Here is an 18998-nt window from a genome sequence, read left to right on the forward strand (position 1 = left end):
CACAAAGTTTTCTTTAGATATTAAAAAGGTATTTAATAGAAAATACTCGAGTACTTTATTGATGTATGACGAGTGGTTTTTAAAAATTCTGAAATGCCTTTCTTACATTTTAAATACTTCAAGTTTCATCTTAAAAATGGATTAAAGATATAATACAAAAAAAAAATGTGTATGTGTTTAGCGATGATAATGGTAACATTGTTTCCGAAATACGTATCCACGACTTTTCAGTAATTTTTTGTGGCTTTTAAGTTTAATATTTTTTAGTTTTTAAATTAATTATATTTTTAATATACTTTTAATTTTATTTAATATATTCTATTGATGATCAATATGGTATAATATACAATGAAAAATAATATTTACTAAAAATTACAATTGTATTAAATATAGTTATATTATAATGACTTAATATTAAGTGTTTATTTTTAATTATAAATAATGAATTACAAACTTAAAAATTGGGTATTTTTTACTTGCCAATTGTTTTACTATCATATTTTAAATTTTCTTTACTTTTCTTTTAAACGAACAGTTAACTAGTAACTGACAACCAATTCAAGGAGGAATTTAAACAATGAAAGTAATAAATACCATTATATAATAAGTAGTTATACAAAAAAATAATTTTTATTGATTTTCTGTTTCTGTATTAATGTGATATGTATAATGTGAAGTTTTACGTTGAACACTAAAACATAGAAGTTTTATAATTCGCCAAGTTGGTAGTTACCATCTGTTATTACGACATATATTACCTGTAAATGTCTAATATTCAACAGTTGGTTAATAAATGTCGATATAAATTTGCAAAACTGACTGAAAAAGTGAGTTTAACTATATATATATACATTAGTTTACACTAAGGATATCGATTCCTTATTCATAGTTTTGTTAAGTTGGGTTCAGATGGTCAAGGTCATTCTTCATATAATTTATTTAAGAAAAAAAAAATCATTGAAAAACTAAAATTAACAAATAATTTATTGAAATTGTAGAATTCATTCATTTTTTTTTTAACTTAGATCAAACTTATTAATGTATTATGTAGAAACCATTAATTAAATTTACTTGAAAATATATTATTTATTTTTATTTATGAAAAAAAGTTTAACAGTAGCTTAGTGAAACCAAAGTCATTGTATAGCTTTGACGAACCTCGTAATTCGTCAGTTGTAGCCTTTGTACTGTCTTGTCATGTCCTCTGTTGTGGGACTAAACACCACTAACATTCAAACGATAACTCGGCACTCAAACGATGTAACCAAATGCTGTTTTTCCAAACGATTTCAACTGGCAATTAGTTCCAGGCAAATATAATATTTCAATATTATTTATTTTATTTAAATCTTAAATAATTTTTTGGTTTTCAAAATCATTTGTCTGACACATCAACTTATTATATCAATATACATATTTAATTTCTGTAATTGTCAAACATTAATACCATAAATATATACATAGTAAATTTTTATTATGACAAATCTCAAAGGGATCAAGAAAAACTTTGAGATATAGTTTTATTATAATATAAGAAAGTATAAAAAATTATTTCATGAGCAATTTAATATCAAAATATTCAATATAGAAACGTTCGTTTAAAAAAAAAAAACCTACTGAATTTATATATTAAATTTAATATTATTGAATTAAGCATTTTATTTACATATACATTGTTGTATAAATTAATTGTATTTGATTAAGATTATCACTTCTATGAATTTTAAATCAGATATATTATCAATATTGAATTAATTAATTTTATAGCGATAGAACAGTTTCCGTTTGGAAATGGTGTTCTGGTCAAAAGTTTGTAGAAGAGTCGTATTCTCCTCTAACTCATCACAAGTACATGGTTTCTAGTGTACAATTCAATGGAGAAGGAACTTTATTAGCTACTTCTTCGATGGACGGTAATATCGCTTTGTGTGATGTTGATGTAAGTTTGATTGAAATATATAATTTAGTAGTATAATTATTAAACAAAAAACAATATACTTTTCAATTTTGTTAAAGAAGTTTTTAGTAATAAGATTTTCTCTGACAGTCCATATGTCATCATTTTTGTTAGAAAATTGTTTTAAGAAATTAATTTTTTTTTATATAAAAAATATTGATGACCTTTACTTTTCTCATTTCTCATGGGTTTTAGGAGCTCTACACCAAAGCGAGTCCATTGGGATTTTTCCAATGTTTTGATAGAACAAGTCTGATTTTGATTAATATAAAAGTTGTTGTATATTTTAATCATTTAACTCCTACTGAGATATCTCTAACAAAAATAAACTTTAATAAGTGGTAGTTTTTGTGCTGTTAAACAATAATAATTATATTATAATATAATTTAATTTTAATAAAAATTCAAAACTTAATAAAATAATTGTTTGAATAAAGTCTGGAAAAGTCTTGTCTACATTAGTACATAATAGTCGTACTGGTGTTCGATCGTCATGTTTTACTTCAGACTACAAATGTATCATTTCTGCTGGCGATGATGGGACTATGTGTATTTGGGATTTATTTCGAAAATCTTTAATCAGGTAAGTGGTTTTTAATTTAGTCAGCAACAGTACTGTATTAAGGGTGGTCTCAGAGGCTTACCAAACCTTTCTTAAAACAAGTGTTATATTTCATTTTTATGGTATTTATTTTTTATTAATATTTCTTTTTAAATCATGAAACAACGACTTAAAAAACGAATGACAATTTTGTAATCTGTCGAATAAGTTAAACAAATAAACTTTTTATCGCCAACTAGAATATTATAACATCAACTTAATTTTTACCCCCATTACACAATGGAGATATTTTTTAAGTGATAAGAAAAAAATCGAAATTTATTTATATAAGTTGTGAAACTTACATTGAAATATCCTGCCTATGTTACAGATAAGATCATTTAAGGTTTTTTTGTAAATATGAACATAGTAACAAAGAAACAAGTACATAGTATTATACATATATTTTTATTGTTTTTAAATAATATGCATTCTATGTATAAATGGTTTATTAATTAAATCCAATAATTTATTTGATGACATTTTTAAAATATAAGAGACCGTTGCCACTCACTTAAGTTGTCTGGATATACACATTTGAAAATATTTATTATTATGCGTGTTTTACCATACAATATGATTTATTAAGTATACTATTACAATTTTTACGTTAAATAATGATTTTTCGTGAATGTATATAATATATATATTCACGAAAAATCATTATATATATATATATATACATGGAAATCGATTTATCACAAACCACTCAAATACTCGTAAAATAAATACACTATTAGAAAAACAATTTTTGATTTCTTTTAGTAGCATATAGTTCTTGATTTATCAGTTCTTCATTACTTTTTAGGATCTTCCCTTATAAACTCATATAGGGGTGTCAACTCAATTTTTTAATAGTAGCATACAAATTTAATTAACTTAGAAATATAGAATATTATCTAATTAAAAAAAGTCGTAATCAACTTTTTTCGATCAGTACTTAGGATGTTATTCTAATTTTTATATTAAGGAGGGACGAAGAGTACCGCTAGGAAATAACTAATGATACAAATAGTACACCCAGAGAAAAACCTCGATCTATATAATAAATTCATTGTTCAATTTCATAAATATATCATTACTATTGAACCTATAATATATTTATCAATATGATAATTTTTTTCTTGTCTTGAACAATAATTATTCATAAGAATAGTTATTTTGTTCGTATTAATAAAACATTATCATAAACCCTTGATAAAATTTCTCTATTAAAATTGATTGAGGTTTTTCTTTGGGTGTAGTACCTACTCTTCGCATACAGTTATTGCTTTAAATTGTTAATAACCTCTGTAATTATTGTCAAAAAATTGTTATCGACCAGTCATCTTAATTAAATTATTGCTTATTTTTAAGCCAATTAAATATGTATGTTGCCATTACAAAATATGAAGTTGACACGCTTTAAGTTATAAGAGATGATTCTAAAAAGTAATTAATAGCTAAAAATTAAAAAATATACTAAATTTAAAAAAACCAAACATTTTTTTTAATATTGTACTTATTTCGAGAGTAATCAAGTGTTTTTTAATAAACCGATCACTCTTTATTAGAATTTAATATATTTACAATCTATTGTCAATGTCAAGTCTATTGTACGGAAAAATTATTTCTAAGGTTAGATTTTAGAAGTTATTTTTGAAAGTTCAATGGGAACCTATTATTATTTTTTACTATTAAGTGGAGAATGGTCTAAATAATATATTGATAGATCGATATATTAATATACTAATATTTAGAGATATTAGTATTTGAAGATTTTAAAAGGCGAGTAGCGGTGTAATGTTTAGCTACTCTCCATTTTTACCATAACGAACTGATAGAAATTCTCTTACGGTGAACACTACACTATTACTGAAAATCATAATAACACAAAATGAAAAGTCAATAATAGTTATAGACCTGTCAATATTTTATTAGATCATTTTATTAGATAATAGTTTGTAAATATAATTAAATGCTAATACAAAATAATGATCGGGCTATTATAAAACACCCGATTACTCTCAAAATAAATATAATATTGAAAAAAAAAATTCTGATTAAAAGTAATTATTTAACAAAAAATGGGGGTAATATACTTAATTAATGATACTGTATATAAATAAAATAAAACGCGTAGTATATATTTATTCAAAGTGAGTTTATTTGAGTTTCGGGTGGTTGAAATAAAATTGAATATTTTGATATAAAGGCGCATCGTGTAGGCAAAACAACTACCTTTGTGTCATGCTTACAAAGTTTATGTTTTAATATATAGTTTAATAAATGATTAAGATTACTTAGTAATATTGTAACATCGTGGTGTAATTAAAAAAATACACATTTTAATTTATAAACATTTTTCATAGAGTGTGATTTTATTAATATATTTATAATCATCCTAGTAAAATACAAAAATTTGACTTATAAAAGTTCATGAGCCAAGTTTTTTTATCATGCAGTTTCATATCAAATTTAAATTTTTCTTACGGGTCTTAAATTACTTGTTTCTAACCATTATATAATATTAAAATTAAATATCTATAGTAATTATGTAGTACTTATATATAGAACGCTTTCGGGACATGAAGAAGCTGTATCAACAATTTGTTGTTCTAAAGATTCTAGAATAGTTGTAACTGGAGACACAACAGGCGTGGCTAAAATATGGTCAATTTCAGAGCTTACTGATCCGTGTGGTAAAACAGTGCCATTATATGTTATATCTGGTTGCCATGACATGGGTGTAAGCTCTGTTGACGTGTCACCAATAAACCCTATAACCAGTATGTAAATTATCTTAAGCTAATTTACATTAAAAATTTCAACTTTATAAACATTTTAGACTATCAGAGATTTTGAAAAGCTGTGTGCATTAACGAACTTTTATTTTTACAATAATATTTACAGGCTATCCTAAAGTAGTATTTTTTTTTAGATAAAGGAAAAATATACAATGTTATGTCAAGTGGTAGTGATCATTTAATAAAACATTGGCAAGTAGTTTTGTGGAAGTGTAATTCAAATTCTTATCAATGTGCTGTGAAATTTATTAAGTCACTTAAAGGTCATTCGTCAATTGTAACTGGTGTGTGCTTCAATCACGATGGGAAAATGCTCGCATCCACTTCAATGGATAAAACTATTAGATTATGGCAGGTTAGACTATAAAAATATGTTTATTTTTTTAATTATGTTTTAAATTTGTTATTTGTTATAATTAAATGATTATTTATGTAAAATAATTAAAGCTGGATGAGTCTAATAATTCGTTATGTTGTTCAGTACTTGAAGGACATAACCGGTATGTTAACACTTGCGTGTTTTCAGAAGAAAGTCTACTGTTGGCAACAGGTAAAATTAGCAAACATAAAAACTTTTTAGTTCAATTTCTAAAGAGAAATACTTTTTAAGGATCTAACGACAAATCAGTAATTATTTGGGATGTAAAGGGTGACATGGATATCTATTTTCAAATGAGCACACGAGAAGTACCGAATTTAAAATATCGATTATACTTAACTTTATGTAAATATTCAATTTTTGATTAGGAAATAGTTGGAAGTTCCATAAATGACACTAAAGCTGAAGTTTCTTTACTAAAAAGATTCAATACATTCAATAATGCAGTAAATTCCTGTGATTTCAGTATTGATAATAAAATTTTAATTGCAGCGGGAAGGTTTGTGCGTTAAATTTAACGAATAGAAAAACATTAAATTTTATATCTTTTTTAGCGATAAAATTATTAGGGTATGGAATCGTGTAAAACACGGACAATGGCAAGAAGTTGAATTTTCACCATTAAGAGCTCATCACTATTCCATACAACATATAACAATATCTATGTGCTCATTGTATATGGCATCATGTTCATTAGATGGAATAACGATTATTTGGGATTTACGTGTAATTGTATTTATTAATAGATATTAACAAAAATAAAATAGCATAGCTTATTGTTTCCTTTTATTTTAAATTTACAATTATTTTGTTTAGATGGAACCGCTATCCAACTTATATACAAAAAAGTTGGAATTGAGCTGCCATTTAGTATTACAGGGTTCGATTGAAAAGTAACCGAACTTTTGCTGTAAAAAATTGTTTATTGAATTTTTTGACAATTGCACTTGATATTCCTCGAAATATATCCCTTGTGCTTCGGTATACCGACAGTAACGGTCTTATTACTGTTTAAAGTATTCTTTGAACGTATCTTTCAGAATAGCTTTCATTCGTTGGGATGGGTAAAAGTCTTTTTCAGTTTCACGCAAAACTTGGTTGCGTCGTAATACTGTTCAATTGTTCATTATATTTTCAATATTAGGAAGAACATAATCAACTGAAAAAAACACCCTTAGTGCGAACGGTGATGTTAACACAATTGCTGTTTACAGTTCACTGATGCGAGTAGTGCCGGAAAGAGGAAAGTTTGACGCATATTGCCCCCCACTCATTATTTTTCGATACGTGGGTGCCGTGCAAAAGTTTGGTTATTTTTTAATTGCACTCTGTATTGAAAATACAATGTTTTTTAGTCCAAAACAAAAGTGGAATAAAGAAAGAAGGGCAGTTAGAAAGTCGTCTATATTATGTCATTCGAACATTCGGGGCTAGCTAGAATTTTTAAGAATTTTGGTATAACTATTATGAGTAATAATCTAAAATATTTATCATGTAGCGCTAAAGATAAACTAAAAGAAAGGGGAAAATTGTGACAAATGTTATGTAGGCTAAACAAAAAGGAACATAGGGATGAAATGTAAAAAATATTTAAGAAACATTAAAAATCAAGAAGTTGATGTTGATTAATATTTTTAATTTAATTTCGACTTTATTGAATGTTTAATAAAGAATTATTTCCATATACATTTATTTTAAATTATAAGTCTTCAAGATAATATTACATAAAAATATTATAATTTATTGTTCATTAATTTTTAATTTTAAAATTTTAATTGATCTAATTTTGACTTAATCTACTTTTAATTATTAATACGTAATTCAGTATTTGGATATAATTCCATGTACTTGTCCAACATTAATTCCACATCAACTTTTTTTTCTGAATTCCGAAATTGTCTAGCCAATAATGACAAGAGGTCTTCGGTTCCATTTATCTTCAGTCCTTCCAAAAGTAACAAAAAATTAGACATCTTCATCGGTATAAGTTTTCCATCTTGTTTTAATCTCAATAATGTATGACTAAAAATATAAAAAAAGTTAATTGGATAATTGTAACTAAAAATTATTTTTTCCTTAAGTATATTTAAGGAAATGTTTGAAAATTTGTGTATACATATATATATATATAATTATGTATATATATTTTATTGGCTCTTATTGACCTAAATCATAGAGTTACAAACCCAATGTCAACTTTTTTGCTTTTTTTCTTTGGTTTCATGACACCTAAGTAATGAATTCGTCGAAGGTAGAGAGATTGTAGATCTGTAGTCCTTCGTCGTATATTAGTATATAGCCCTACTTTTATTTGTAATTCTGGATTACTGTTTTGTAAGTTTGAAATTGCCTAAGAGTAAAATTAAAAAAATATTATTTCATTAAGGAAATATGTGATAAATTATATACATAATTTAAAATATATATATTATATTTTATTTGATAGAGTTTTCAAAATAATCCATAACTATAGTTGTATAATTTAAAAATATTTCCTTAGTTTTTGATTACTTTTTCTATTTTTTCATCGACTAACACGTGTGTCAAACTTAAAATTTTCAAAGATGATGGTTCAATAATTGCGTTTAGCATTTCCATTATATCTTCTGGAGCCAATGGGTTATTGCTTATGTCTAAATGCTCCACACTGATAGATTTTTTCATACCTTTCCCAAATATACTACCAATGTTTTTTAAACTTTAAGAAATAAAATATGTTTGAAAATAACTTTCGATATGTTACTGGAAAATATCTGTAAATACTTATTCCAACTTATATCCAATACTTTTAAATACTCTGATTTCATAAATAATAATCTAAATACGTTAGCACACTCTTTACTAGAAATGCCATTCCATTGTAATATAAAGGTTTTTAATGTTTCGTTCAAATAATTAATAGATCTTACTATGTTCGATAAATCTAAAAAATATTGTATTTATAGATGAATATTTTTTGTTATTTTATATTTGACAACCAACCTATTTTGTTATCAATATAATTGTTAGATAAATTAATTAAACGTAATTTATCGTTTATTCCTATAAAAGTGCTAATGTCTAGTCCACATCCTTTCATAAGATTATTGTGACTTAAATCCAATTCCTAATATTTTCGTATATGAAATAAAAAAAGCTTGTGATACATGAAAATTATACATACTAAAAGGTATTTATTGGCTTGTAATGCATCTAGAATAAAATGCAGTCCTTTATTACCAAGATTGTTGTAACTCATGTTTAATGTTTCTAATGATGCAATTTCTAATGTTTCACTTAGCTTTGATGCACCTTCACTGTCAATTCTCGTATAAAAGTTAGTGTATTAATGACGTGTTAAAATAGGGCTAAATGATAACTTTATTATATTTATTGGACTAGATAACATCTAAGTTCATTTACTTACTGACACCGTTGCAGTTTTAAATGTTTGATTATTTTGTTTTTGCTTATTAACTCGGCTACATAGCCACATGCAGGCTTGTTTAACACATTTTCAGATAAATTCAAACTAATAACATGGTTGTTTCCGTTTAATGCTTTCATCACTGCTTTTATATCGTTTTCACTTAAGCCACATTTCTATAAAAATAGCATGACGATGTCACAAATATAACACTAAAATTAATTGTAATGAAACCTGAACATCTAAAGTACTTGTAATGAATTGAGTTTTTAAATTGGTCCAATTGACTAAATCATATAATTTGACAATTTTTTGGTAGACTTCAAAACTTTCATTGACTTTTTTTTGGTCTAAAACTCGATTAAGTTAATAAAAAGAATTTTTGGTGATTTATGTATAAAATTTTACTGTAGACTTTTAAAAAAGCTGCTTGTTTGATGCCGCAGTCTCTCAGTTTAAGATAAGTGCCATCCGCGTAGGACGAAAATGACAGCGGCTTGCAATCATTTTCGTTGTTCCATTCATTGTCGTGTTCATCTTCAATTTCGTAAAATTCGTAATCATTTGAATTCGTTTCAAAAATATCTTCAAAAGACATTAAAACAGTTTTTTATTTTTTTAAATAAGACGTTTATTTTTTAGTTTTAGTAGACTAGGAAACGTTTTGTCGAAACTCATCGATCATTAAATAGGTTTTTATTTATAAACTTTTATTTTAATTATCATAGTTAATTGTAAATAAATAAATATATACAAAAAAAAATGACCGATGATCATTTTAAAATTTTGTTTTAAAAATATATAAGATAGATAGTTTATAAAAATTAAAACTATACTTTAACTACTTCTTTAAGTTTTATAGTATAATTTTATTTAAATTTTTTTTACACTATTTTGTAATTTTTAGATGTTTGAACAAAAAGGTGTGCTGCATGCTGATTGCGGTGGAGCAAGGTGTTGTTCATTTTCTGGTAACTCGAAACTCATCGCAGTTGCATATAATAATGAAACGATATTTGTATGGAATATAGAAACTTTACAACTAATTTCGTGAGGGTTTTAATATAATAATTAAAATTTACTAATAAGTAAAAAGTAATTAAGTAATAATAATAATAATAATAATTTATTTAACACCTTAAAGAATGCAGCGACAATATTAATACATACAGCTTTACAATAAGAACTAAATAAACATACAATTAAATTTATTACTTAAAAGCACAATAAATAATGTACTTTAACTATAGATACTATCACAAAAAAAAAAATGAGATAGGTTATTACAAGTTCTGACTAAGCGATTAATGAGTTCATTAAAACTATAATTTTGATGATGATAATTATCATTTAATCAACATTTTTCCAGGTATTAAAAGTATAGATAAGGAACTCTATTCTATTAAGAATTTCAGGATAATCAATATGGTTGTTTAATAAATCTACACCTCACATTTAGACTTCAATTCATCAACTTGTTAGGGATTCCATAATACTGAGCCATAATCCAGTATTAAATGTAATAATGCATTATATAATGTTTTAACAAAATTAACATTTGGAAATTCATAGAAATTTCGTACTATAAATCTATGTATCCAAAGCTTTTAACTGAATGTACTAAATATAAAAATTAAAGATAAGTTAGAAAAAAATATATTCTAAGGTTATTAATAACATTAAATGATTGAAAAGTCGTTTTCTTCTTCTCCCTTGCCATTATCTCAACTACTTAAGGTAGGATACCCAAATCTTAAATTTTCACTTAATACGGTCTCCCACATTATCTATATATACGCCATCAGTCCTCAAATAACCTCAAACTGTTCTTATAGATTCTAATTTTTGGTCTTCATAACATATCCAAATTGTTTAGGCCTATTATATTATTTTATCCACAATCATTACTACTCCAATGATTTTTTTTACATATTCATTACATTTCTACTGGAGAGTCTTATTATAACTGTAATTAAAACTGTGTTATAATTATACTTGTATGTTAATCATTGATGAAATTTTGGATTGTTAAGTTCTTTCAACATCATATATTCCTTCAAAAAATGCAGAAAATGTTGTTTTATATAATGTAAGCAATTTTTTCGGAAATGAAGTAAACTTAATTTAGCTTTACAATTTTTTTTCAATTTTCGTTTTGAAATAAAAAATATAATTTAAATTGTAAGATAAATAGATAAATATGACCAAGTAGTTAAGATATATTTATGATTTTTAATGAAAAATAGCATATTATTAAATAATAATATAATATTTCTTTAAACAAATAGTATTACTTTTGTCATTGTATAACTTTATTGTTTAATTTATTTGAATCTTTTAAGTAATCAATTAAATTGTTTAGAAAGCTGTCTGGGAATAATGAAGATATAACTTGCGTGACGTTTAGTCCTGATTCATATTATTTGATGGCTGGTTGTGTAGAAGGTCATTTTAGGATATGGTCAGTACATCCTCAGAAACACATAGTATCTAATTCAAGTTCACTATGCCAAGATAATGCTCACGATATCGGTATTACCACCGCACATTTTGCATACAAAAGTAAGATCACAAAATCTAAAACAATATAACATACTATTCATGTAAATATATGATATTATAGGTAAAATTACTCAAATAATTCCTAAATACTTAAGTTTCATTCTAAGTTCGATAAATATAGTTAAATTAAAAATTTTTAAATTATAATATTATAAATTTATGTTTTATACACTGATTAAATATTGTTAGATATATTATCTTAGATATAAAAATCATATTTTTATTAGTTTAAACATTTTGTACTATAACAAAACTAATTTTTTTAAAGTTTTGTCTAATGAAAGATAACTTTATTATAAAAAATTAGTTCTTTGGTTTTACAATTTATTTAAACAACTTAGAATATAAAAACAAGTAAATTAATATTATTGATAGAACATTTTAATACTTAATAAATATGATGTTCTAAGCAACTTATTATGAAATTGTTGTATATTAAATAGACCCATCAATAAAACATTCGTTATTTCTACTTACCGGTGGTAACGATGGTTTACTAAAGACGTGGAGGATGCTCAATGGTCAAGTTGATTTTAAAATGAAATTTATTGGACACGGAAGTGATATAACTTGTGCGAAATTTCCACAAAATACTACCACTTATTTTGCATCCACTTCACTTGATAAGACTGCTAGAATATGGCAAACGGTTTGTGGTAACTTTTTTTATTGTACATTACATATATTTATTTATATATAAGATTAACGGTTATGGCTCTTTTACAAATCAGGTTATTCGACAAAGTAACTTTATACAATTACAATTCATCAAAGTCAAAGAAATACATTAACCTTTAATTTTTTTAGTTACACTATGTAATAATTAAGTATAAGTTAAATAGTTGGTATTAAAATACATAATGAGGGTTTGCATTGACACTATTTAGAATACGTCTTATCGGTTCATTATGTAAATAATTAGTTTTGCTTTTTGGGGATAAAGGGTACAAAAGATCTGGAATTCATTTGAGGAACTTTAAAATTGATTGAAGGCAGAAGGTAGGACGAGTTAATTTTCCCATTAAGTAGCCTGTTCAGAAATTTTAAGTCTACATCATCTCTTTGCTCTGCAAGTGAAGTCAAATTGAGTTAATAAGCAACGGGAGTCGTGAGAATCATATTGAATACCTTATAAAAATCCAGCAAATCGTAAAAATCTTCTTGAAATTCTTTTGATTTGACAAGCATCAAATGATAAGTGAGGACTCAAAACAACATTACTATACTCAAGAATAATCTGAACCCCAATGCACAATACAGTGTTTTTAAAGATAAATTAAGTTTAGAAACATTTTTACAAAGTCGAGTATTTTAAACTCTTTGTAACACACTATTGAAATGTGAAATTTAGGGACTAGTAAACTATTAAATTTAAATTTCAGATCCACAACAATATCGTCAATACACAAAACAATATAAATTATAAGATACGATAGTGATTTTAATCACTGTAAGATATCATTATATTTCAACCAACTTTGCCACATCCCCATTTTGCTGCGACCCCACTGTGCTGGGTTTATATTGTATTATAATTAATAAAGTAAATTAATTTGAAAAGTATGTAATGACAATCGTCATTTATTAATATTTTCAAGAATGTCGTATATTTAGCTTATGTATTAATTATAAAAAAAAATCGGCACAGTGGTGGGTGGCATAGTTGGGTCAAGTTTATCTGACAATAAATAAAATCACTATCATAAAAAATGCTTCGATGGAAATCTGTGTATAGTGTTTAATTTTAAAAAATTGATGGATTATTACAAAAACTACATGATCTGCTATTTCCTTATTTATATCCTAATTACAAGTTTTATGATTTATAAGTGTAATATATGATTAATTATTTATTATAGCAATTAAATATAGTATGAAATTAATATTTAATAATTTAGTAATTTTTACGAAAAAATTATAAAGTAGTTATTACTTTTATGGCAAACATGTATAAAAGTTGAAAGTCTCAAAAAAAAATTGCTTATTATTTATAAATAAATTTACTATTCTACAGGAAAATGATACGATTTAAAAAAAAAATATTTCGCATAAAAATGGTATATATAAATAGTATTTTTCATAAAAAAATTGTATTGATCCAGATACTCTTTAATAAGTTACAACAGTATAAAGTTAAAAACCCAACACAGGGGGGTCACTGCAGAGTAGTGACGAGGTATAGTTGGTTTAAGTATAATGATATCTGACAGTGATTAAATTCAATATCATAAAAAACGCTTCGATGCAAATCTTTAGATAGTGTTTAATTTTAAAAAATTGGTGTATTATTCCAAAAGCTACAGAATCTGCTAGTTCCTTATTAATATCCTGATTAACATAAAGTATGTCAAATAAAAGGTAAAGGGTCAAATTTATAAAAAAAATATACCAATTGAAAGGTAAGGATATTATGCATCTATTTAAAAAAAAAAAAATTTATTTAGTCATTTTTGAAAATGTTATGGCAGTTTTAAGAAAAAAAAATTGAAAAAATGTCGAAAATTAGCGATTTTTAAATTTGTATTTTTTTTGGAGATTTTCTCCATTTACGGGGAACGAGGGAAATTTTTTCAATTTTTGAGGGTAATGTCTTCAACTAAATACGATTTTTGATCTTTTGACGTATCATTGAAATAAATCGGTTCAGTAAGAGCTGAGAAAAAGTAGTGATAAACCCAAAAAATACTTAAAAGTTGTGTTATTAGAATTTGATTTATAAAATGCATAATCGCGTTTTTTTAAAAATAAGATGATTTTTAGTTTCTTAAAATGTAATATAGTCTATTATCTTTAAAGCTGAAAATAAACATTTTATTTAAAATAGTAATGTTTAGTTTAATTTGTAACATAATTGTAATTTCCTGATCTCTTGTTATAAGACAAGATAACAACACTAGGTAATCAAATTTTGTAAAGCATCATTTGCGTACAAATTTAAGAACAGACATATGCAATGCATCATATAAAACATTGGTCACTGAGAAATTAAATTAAATTAACGAATATTAGAAAAATTTTTTAATAAAATTATAAAATGAATAATATTTATATTATAAATAAATTTTTAACAAATACTTGTTCAATAAAAAATTTAAAAAAATTACTTGGATTAAAGGTTATTGGTGTTATTAGTTAGATGTAAGAGGTTGATATATTGTATACACGAATATATACTATTTATAATAATAAATGATTTAATTTAAGAAAATTATTATTTTAATATTTAATTTTGTGTTATAGAAGACTGGAGAATGCCTCCATGTAATAGACCCAAAAAATGCTATACTTACTTGTTGTTCGTTTTCATCAGATAATAGAGTATTAGCTACAGGTAAATGTTAAATAAAATATTATTATTATATAAACTTGATCTTATATTTGTTAACTGTTTAATAATTAAATTATAAGTAAATAGATAACAAATTTTTATAAAAACATGACTAAAATTATATAATAGTTTTTAAACGTTTTGAGTTAAATGTGGAAATTCAAGATTATGTTGCTCAAGGGAAACGTAATTTTGATGTCTACAGTTAAATGTTTCTGAAAGTGATGAGCACAAAAAGTTGTTTAACTAGATCAGTGTAGGCTTAGCTTATTTTTGGAACTCCAGTACAATAGTGTTTAGAAATTTATTAAAAAAAAAAAAACGGTTTCCTAATAATTTTTGAAAACACAAAACATTTTATCATTTGTCCACATGAGGAAATTTGAAAGTGCTTGAAACCCCATAAACTATGAGCCCTAAATACTGAAAAATAGCTAAGAACTCCTGTTCTACATACTGACATTTAATAAGATAATTTTTGTCCTCACTTGCAATATCAACCATAAGATTTTCGGGTATTATTTTCTCTTTGAACTTTAATTAGGACCCAGACTATATAAAAGCTGTATAACTTAAAAATTTGCTTTTATAGGGTATACCCAAAATACAACTTTATAAAAATTTAAAAATCATAATATTAATTAATAAGTAAATGTTGTGATATAAAAACAATTTTTTTGTCAAAATATTTAATAAATGTTATATATCTTTTATTGTAATAACAATCTTATGATTATTTTCTAAAAAATTTGCTGGTCGACAATTTCATCAGACCTAAAACAACTTTTTAATTTTAATGGTATCCTACATAAACGAACATTTTTGAAGAGAAAAGGAATCTCCCCAATAAACTAAATTATAATAAAAAGTGTCATATTTTAATAGGTATCATTTTTTATATTGTTTTACGGTTGTATGATGTTTGTAGGATCGTTGGATAAGACATTATTTTTATGGAATTTACCAATAGAAGGCGAAGATTTCACATCTATTAGGAAGTCGGTAATTATAATATAAACCGTATGTATTTTTAAAACTGATTTTATAAAACTTTTCTTCTCTTCAGGCATCTCTAGAAAAAACTTATCAGCGTTTGGACGCTTTAACTAGTAAGCTTTTGTATTAATTGTTATTTTAAATCACTGTTGTAAACGTATATTTGGCATAAACTTGAGTGAATAATTAGTATAGACGTGCTTTAGGATTAATTAATATAACGAGTAAAACGAATAAGAAAATATAAAATAAATCGGTACCTAGTTTGAAGTTTTAATTAATTTATATGATGTCATAATCAAATTTTTGATTAAAATCTAACTAATTTTTTTTAAGATATTGAAAAACAAAATTTAGAAGTGGATATAGTAAAATTAGCTCCATCTATAGATGCACCTGAAGAGTTAATCTGTCCAATAACCCAACAGATATTCAGAGATCCGGTTATATGTTCGGGTATAAGATAAAAAAATTTATTTAGCATTAAAAAATCATTAGAGTATAATAATTTAGCAAATTATTTTATTATTGATAGATGGACATACATATGAAAGGGATGCAATAGTTTCATGGTTTCGACGTGGAAAAATCACTAGTCCACTTACTAATGAACCGTTATTGTCAAAATCAATGAAGTCAGATTCTATCATAAAAAAGTTGGTCACTTCATTTGAAAAGCAGAATCAAAGTTAAATCATTTTACCATAGCACATTAGCACATTTTTTCCCGATAATTTATGTAAACTTGTGTATTGAGATGTGCTATCATTTTATACGTGATAACTTTGTTAGATTATTTGAACAATCGCCGTTATAATATTATTTACAAGAAATATAGATAAATTTTTTTAATATTTAATGGGGAAAAGTTTTTTTTTGAAATTACGCTTATAAGAATTTATAATAATAGTTGATGTTGAACTTTTTGTTTTGATAAGTTTAATTTTTTAAACTTTATTTAGTTAATGAAATATAGAACGATGGTTCACCTATAACTGACGAAATATTATAAATATAAAACATAGTATAATTTTTTTCTTTTTAGAAGTAATAGTGTAATACGTTCTATAATTTTCAAACCAATGTTTTGTTCTATTTCCTCTCCTTCTCTCTTAAAGTTTTATTAACTCAAGTTTATTTAATAGTAACTTATATGTTTATTCAGTTTAAAATAAGAAAACGGTAGCACAGTGTGGACGTGGCGTAGCTGGGAAAAGTATAGATGACATCTGACAGTGATTAAAACGCTATCATAAGAAACGGTTCGATGTAAATCTATAAATAGTATTTCATTTTAAAAAATTTGTGATTATTCAAAAAGCAAAATGAACTTTTATTTTCTTATTGATATCCTGATTACAAGTTTTATAATTAATACGTGTAATATATGAATAAATATTTATTATTGCTATGGAATATATTATGATATTGTTATTTAGTATTATAATTTTTACTGAGAAATGATAAAAAATTATAAAGTACTTATTACTTTTATGGCAAATGTGTATAAAAGTTAAAGGGCTTGATGCAATACTTTTCAAAAAAAAAAATTGATTGTTACTTATAAATAAATTTACTGGTCTACAAGGAATTTGCATCAGAGATCAAAATATACTTTTCTAAACCCATTGTTGCACCAATTTCAAAGAATTAAAAATGCCATTTTAAAGTTCCGCACGAACAGTCCGATAGTGCGTACGCATTTTACTTCGCTCTCGAGTTATGTTCAATACTATCGCTCTGCTCCAAACGGGAAAATCTGTATTCCATACCGATCGACGAGTATTGTGCTCCACATTTTAACAATTTTTTTTAAGACTTAATTTTCAAAAATTATGTAAAGTAATATTTCTAATATTACTTTACATAATTTTTGCGTAACTACTGTACACCACTACTCACGAGAGTAGTCGCATGCTATGACCTTTGGACATTAGATTACTTACAGCGACAACTAGTTATCCCAAACCACCTCCGGTCCCATATCGCCATTTAAAATTGTACAAAACCAGATAGTTAACAACAAAAAAAATTACAACTTAATTTATGACAACAAACATCCATTTAAAAATAATATATTCTATATATTATTATTTTATATCTGCTTAACATAAATATCATTTGTGTTTATTGTAATTAAATTTATTACAGATTGTACGGATTCCAAATAAAAAAAAAAACCCAGCACAGGGGGGTCGCGGCACAGTGGTGACGTGGCATAGTTGGATCAAGTATAATGATATCTGACAGTGATTAAAATCACTATCAAAAAAAAACGCTTCGATGCAAATCTTTAGATAGTGTTTAATTTTAAAAAATTGGTGGATTATTCCAAAAGCTTCATAAACTGCTAGTTCCTTATTAATATCCTGATTAAGACAAAGTATGTCGAATAAAAAAGAGATTATTAGAAAATAGTATTTCCCATAAAAAAATTATATTGATCAATACACTTTTCAATAAGTTATAGCATTATAATGTTAAAAATGTAAAAAATAAAATTGAGAATTTTCACACAATAATAGCATTTGGTAGCCATTTTCACCTTGAAGATAAAATAAAGTCCGAAATTTTTTTTTTCCATGATAAAGTATATTACATTAGCTTTAATTTAAGATATATATAAAAGTGTCAGACCTTCCGGAACATTTTCAAAATTTAAGTTAAAAAAATTAATTTTTTGTGAAAAAGTTGTCATTTTAAATCCCCCCTTGTGGGCAGGTTAAGGGTTAAATTTATGAAAAAAATATACCAAATGAAAGGTAATGATATTATGCATCTATATAAAAAAAAATTTATTTAGTTATTTTTGAAAAAGTTATGGCACTTTTAAGTAAAAAAAATTGAAAAAATTTCGAAAATTAGCGATTTTTAAATTTGTAATTTTTTTGGAGGTTTCCCCCTTTTACGGGGAACGAGGGAATTTTTTTCAATTTTTAAGGGTAATGTCTTCGACTAGATACGATTTGTGATCTTTTGACGT

At 25.2% G+C, this 18998-nt stretch overlaps 2 protein-coding genes across 10 annotated transcripts; one reads left to right on the forward strand and one right to left on the reverse strand.

Annotated features, from left to right (window-relative positions):
- Positions 1-510: 510 nt before the first annotated feature.
- LOC126901880 (WD repeat, SAM and U-box domain-containing protein 1-like) lies at positions 511-17426 on the forward strand. Of its 9 annotated transcripts, none has more exons than XM_050678777.1 (19): positions 515-827; positions 1110-1310; positions 1768-1939; positions 2395-2540; positions 5112-5326; positions 5479-5699; positions 5792-5894; positions 5955-6031; positions 6092-6222; positions 6278-6449; positions 10037-10179; positions 11492-11691; positions 12135-12340; positions 14932-15022; positions 15948-16021; positions 16086-16128; positions 16352-16471; positions 16551-16671; positions 17181-17426. In XM_050678777.1, exons 2-19 carry the CDS (start codon positions 1198-1200, stop codon positions 17188-17190), a joined length of 2358 nt encoding a protein of 785 aa, XP_050534734.1. In that variant the 5' UTR covers positions 515-827; positions 1110-1197; the 3' UTR covers positions 17191-17426. The 9 variants fall into 9 exon arrangements, 7 of the variants coding, with proteins under 7 accessions (XP_050534737.1, XP_050534734.1, XP_050534733.1 ...); XM_050678773.1 differs by having other exon boundaries at positions 536-583; positions 678-827; positions 16551-17426; XM_050678776.1 differs by having other exon boundaries at positions 6293-6449; positions 16551-17426.
- LOC126901890 (leucine-rich repeat-containing protein 74B-like) lies at positions 7188-9832 on the reverse strand. Its single transcript, XM_050678803.1, has 9 exons — positions 9538-9832; positions 9364-9479; positions 9130-9305; positions 8887-9028; positions 8706-8829; positions 8487-8646; positions 8235-8421; positions 7910-8073; positions 7188-7745 (listed from the first exon to the last, which is right to left on the reverse strand). The coding sequence occupies exons 1-9, from the start codon at positions 9725-9727 to the stop codon at positions 7526-7528; spliced, it is 1479 nt and encodes a 492-aa protein (XP_050534760.1). The 5' UTR covers positions 9728-9832; the 3' UTR covers positions 7188-7525.
- Positions 17427-18998: the final 1572 nt, after the last annotated feature.

The sequence above is a fragment of the Daktulosphaira vitifoliae genome, unplaced genomic scaffold (assembly GCF_025091365.1).
Source record: "Daktulosphaira vitifoliae isolate Bord-2020 unplaced genomic scaffold, ASM2509136v1 Scaffold_3, whole genome shotgun sequence".
In the NCBI taxonomy this organism is placed as follows: Eukaryota; Metazoa; Arthropoda; class Insecta; order Hemiptera; family Phylloxeridae; genus Daktulosphaira; species Daktulosphaira vitifoliae.

Coding starts and splice junctions, on each gene's coding strand:
- LOC126901880 (XM_050678775.1), top strand. CDS start 1,198: ATGTCCTCTGTTGTGGGACTAAACACCACTAACATTCAAACGATAACT. Junction 1,311..1,767: donor CAACTGGCAATTAGTTCCAG/GCAAATATAATA, acceptor TTAATTTTATAG/CGATAGAACAGTTTCCGTTT. Junction 16,472..16,550: donor AGATCCGGTTATATGTTCGG/GTATAAGATAAA, acceptor TATTATTGATAG/ATGGACATACATATGAAAGG.
- LOC126901890 (XM_050678803.1), bottom strand. CDS start 9,727: ATGTCTTTTGAAGATATTTTTGAAACGAATTCAAATGATTACGAATTT. Junction 8,830..8,886: donor AAGCCAATAAATACCTTTTA/GTATGTATAATT, acceptor CGAAAATATTAG/GAATTGGATTTAAGTCACAA. Junction 8,074..8,234: donor TCGATGAAAAAATAGAAAAA/GTAATCAAAAAC, acceptor TTTTACTCTTAG/GCAATTTCAAACTTACAAAA.